Source organism: Rhagoletis pomonella, unplaced genomic scaffold (genome assembly GCF_013731165.1).
Source record: "Rhagoletis pomonella isolate Grant_MI unplaced genomic scaffold, Rhpom_1.0 Rhpom_scaffold_00004, whole genome shotgun sequence".
NCBI lineage: Eukaryota > Metazoa > Arthropoda > Insecta > Diptera > Tephritidae > Rhagoletis > Rhagoletis pomonella.
In genome coordinates this window covers 45,187,587-45,190,937 of record NW_023458558.1, presented here as the reverse complement: position 1 = coordinate 45,190,937, position 3,351 = coordinate 45,187,587, and the positions used below count along the sequence as shown (strand labels likewise).

Sequence of the window (3,351 nt, the reverse complement as noted above, 5' to 3'; positions counted from 1 at the left end):
TCTGAAATTAAATTCAATTCCAATTTGAGGCTAAATACATTAATCATTAAGTAATGAATAACATCGAAACTTTCGTTATTGCCACCTACATATATGTACATAAATATGTGCATGACTACCTACATATGTATGTATGTACATATGTATATATGTTTGCACATACATATTTATTTACTTATATAATACATATGTACATAAGTCATATACTATAGCATAAATGAAAAAGAGTAATTTGTTTGCTAAAATGTATATGTAATTATTTAATTTTGTTTTTGTGTTTACCTTTTTTCTCTTGTTTTGATTTCCAGCACAACATGGCCATCTTTCCAGCGGTTTACATCCCGCACATGCGCATATGCATGGCGGCTGGTATGCCGGCGGCATGGGCGCTTTGGGTGCTTCTAGTGGCCTACAGGGCGGCTTCTCAACGGCGGGTTCACTGGGTGGCGGTGTGGTGCCACATTCGCAGCCATATCATCTTGGTTTGGGTTCGATGGTAAGTTAAAAGAGAATTTCAATATTCTGTTTTGTTTTCTACTTCAAATAAGAGCGAGCTCGAAGAGAGTAGTGATACATATTAGTAAAGGAAAAGATGAAAGTGAAAAAAGCGTATACAAAAATTCGTTAAATAAGTAATGAAAACTTCATTTTAAAAATTTTAATTTTTGTATGTATGTACTATGTATATTTATATGATTAATCACCAAAAAGTAAATAAACAATGCCCGATTCGATACGCCTTTACTGTTTATTGCACAGCAATCACTGAGACTGGTTTATTCGCTCTTATTAGATAATACGAGGGCTGCCTGTTAAGTTCTGCGCTAAGGCTACATTACCCATTGTTATATACATTTTCACAGCTCTATTCTATTATTTGACTTTTGATGAAATTTAACGATTCTCAAAGTGAATTCTTCGTTAACTTTAATCCTAAGCGGCGCATAGGGACGGTGACCAGATTTCTGTGGGCAAAAATATGGATATTTCTATATAATTTCGTCGAAAAAGGCTGTTGCCAGCTCTCAAGAAATACGAGAAATTCATATAAAAGGACACATAGAAATCAAAAATAATTATTTTAAATTATTCCATTCAGCTTTCTTAAACCAGTTGGCATCTCTCAAGAAAAAAAATGCTCGTATATTTATTTCTTCAAGAAAGTTTACAGCAAGAGGTAAGTGCTTTTTCAAGCAACTGAAATGATGAAAAATTATTTCTCTTGAGTGCTGGATTCTAAGCTAAATAAGCTAAAGAATAAAAGGACATATGTATATTAAATGTTTTACTGCATTTTTTTCTTGTCAAGACGTAAATATAGCTGTGAAAATACTATGTTGGGGACATCACTACAACTTTTTATAACTTCACTAATTTTAAGCTAATGTTAGAGACGTTTTTTAAAGCAAAAAACCGCATCATCAAGAACAATTATAAAATCCCAACAAAAAACCTAATTTCTTATTTTTCCTTTCCGTGATTTCTTTTTCAGAGGCTTTAAGCTTTACATAGGTGGCATAGGTGGTAGAGATAAATACACACTAAAAGTCTGCCATAATATCAGATTCACAGAATACAAGATAAGAAAAGATCATAGAGAATAGGGCAGCTCATCCGTTTACCGAATAGGTTTCAGTTTAATGTTGGCCGTTAACAACGTACTTTTTTCCTTCTATTAAATCTACAACGAAACCCCTGAAAATCGGTGCAAAAGTGAAAAATCAATACACTTATAGTACGTCCCGATTCAAAAAATATACGTTGGTACAACTTTCTTAAAATTGGCACAGTCCCGCTGAAATCGGTACGACTATTCACCGTAGACTTAGGGCATCTACTACGTCTGCGCGTCATCTAGAGGTTCTATTTCTGTCAATCGCTTTAAGCTCCTTTCATCTTAACCCTGCTTTCGCCGATTATTCGATTTCATTCCAAGGCCTTCTTTGCCATGCTGTCGTCTCCTTTGCGCAAAGAGCGGGCTATCCACTTCCATTTCTGTGTCCGAATCCAAATGCAATGAAGCTTCATGTTAGGTTTACCGCGCAACTCCTGATTTGAAATTGTTTTAGGCCAAAAAAATTCAGAGCATTGTTCTTAGAAAATTTTCGGATTCCTGGTTATTCCAGTAGTGACTATCCAGTTGGAACTGCCAAACAGCATTATCGCGAGCACATTCGCTTTGAAAAGTCTAATCTTTAAGCTGGAACTCAGATTGCTGTTTCGCCATAATGTGTACGTCATACCAAAAGCTTCCGTGGCTTTACTTCATCAGTGCAACTTCGCTGTCAAGGTATATATTTATGTAAGTAAAATTCCTCACCGTCTCAAGTGTTTGGTTATAGAATACCACGTTATCACAAGTTTATTTTCGGGCCTGCTGCCTTAACTTCTCGCAAATAGGATGCGTCAAAAGGCATATGCCGTCAGTGCAGTGAACTGGGCATGGACCACCGAAGCCCCTGACAGGGAAGTGGCACCACACTGAGTTACATCAACTAAATATGTTTCTCTCATCACTTGTTCTCGAAAAAACCAAAATTTTCCGATATCTCGAAAAGTGTTGTACTTTCTTATATTCGAATCAGCGGAACATTTTACAAAGGCAATGATGGTCATGTTGATGAAGTTCCACCAATCAGATTTCTTGTAAACTAGTGTTATTGGATTTGTGGGTATTTGAAATCAGCTTTGACACCAGCATAATATACATGACCTTTGAAAAAGATTAACCAAATTTCTAAATTGCCGCGTGGCTCGATTTATTGCCATTTTTGACAACGGTGCATCTTCTGAATATCAAAACATTTCGATATTTGATGCCGGTGGCTGTAAAGCTTGCCTCATGTGTATTAAGCCTTATGATCACATTGGAAAATATTTTGAAAGCAAAATCATTTTCACTGATTAATTACTCTCTTTGTTTTCCAATGCAAGGCGCAAGACTTAAAAGGCAGCCCTCGTTTTTTCCGTCTTGGTAGTGACTACGTATTTTATTCCACGTTGATTTTCTCTCATGTAGACGTACATATTTTCTTTATCTAGTTGCAACCTTCGGCATCTAAGAAATCGGGCTCTCTTTTGTTTACCGCTCAATACTTTTGACTCGTTTTTTTTACTCTTCATTTTTACTACAGTTAAATTATTTAAAAAATCATACTTATTCACACATTTCCTTCTTTCTTCATATTGTCCATAGGGCACCTGGCGGACGGACTACACGTGATGGAGCGGGAATAATTTGAATAATAATTTTTTCAACTGAAAGTAAACAAGGCAAAGCATTTGCAAAAAAATAGAAGCAATAAACACGCAACAAGCTAAGCGCTTTGCTGAAGAACGTAACCAGAAAAA

The 3,351-nt window shown here is 35.9% G+C and overlaps 1 protein-coding gene across 1 annotated transcript; it reads left to right on the top strand.

Annotated features, from left to right (window-relative positions):
- The first annotated feature begins 313 nt into the window (after positions 1-313).
- LOC118737626 (GATA-binding factor C-like) lies at positions 314-3,298 on the top strand. Its single transcript, XM_036468248.1, has 2 exons — positions 314-496; positions 3,197-3,298. Exons 1-2 carry the CDS (start codon positions 356-358, stop codon positions 3,221-3,223), a joined length of 168 nt encoding a protein of 55 aa, XP_036324141.1. The 5' UTR covers positions 314-355; the 3' UTR covers positions 3,224-3,298.
- The last annotated feature ends 53 nt before the right edge of the window (positions 3,299-3,351 follow it).

What these genes read in the sequence shown, in the direction of transcription:
- LOC118737626 (XM_036468248.1), top strand. Translation starts at nt 356, where the DNA reads ATGCATGGCGGCTGGTATGCCGGCGGCATGGGCGCTTTGGGTGCTTCT. An exon ending in ATCTTGGTTTGGGTTCGATG is followed by an intron (nt 497 to 3,196) that starts GTAAGTTAAAAG and finishes TATTGTCCATAG; the next exon opens with GGCACCTGGCGGACGGACTA.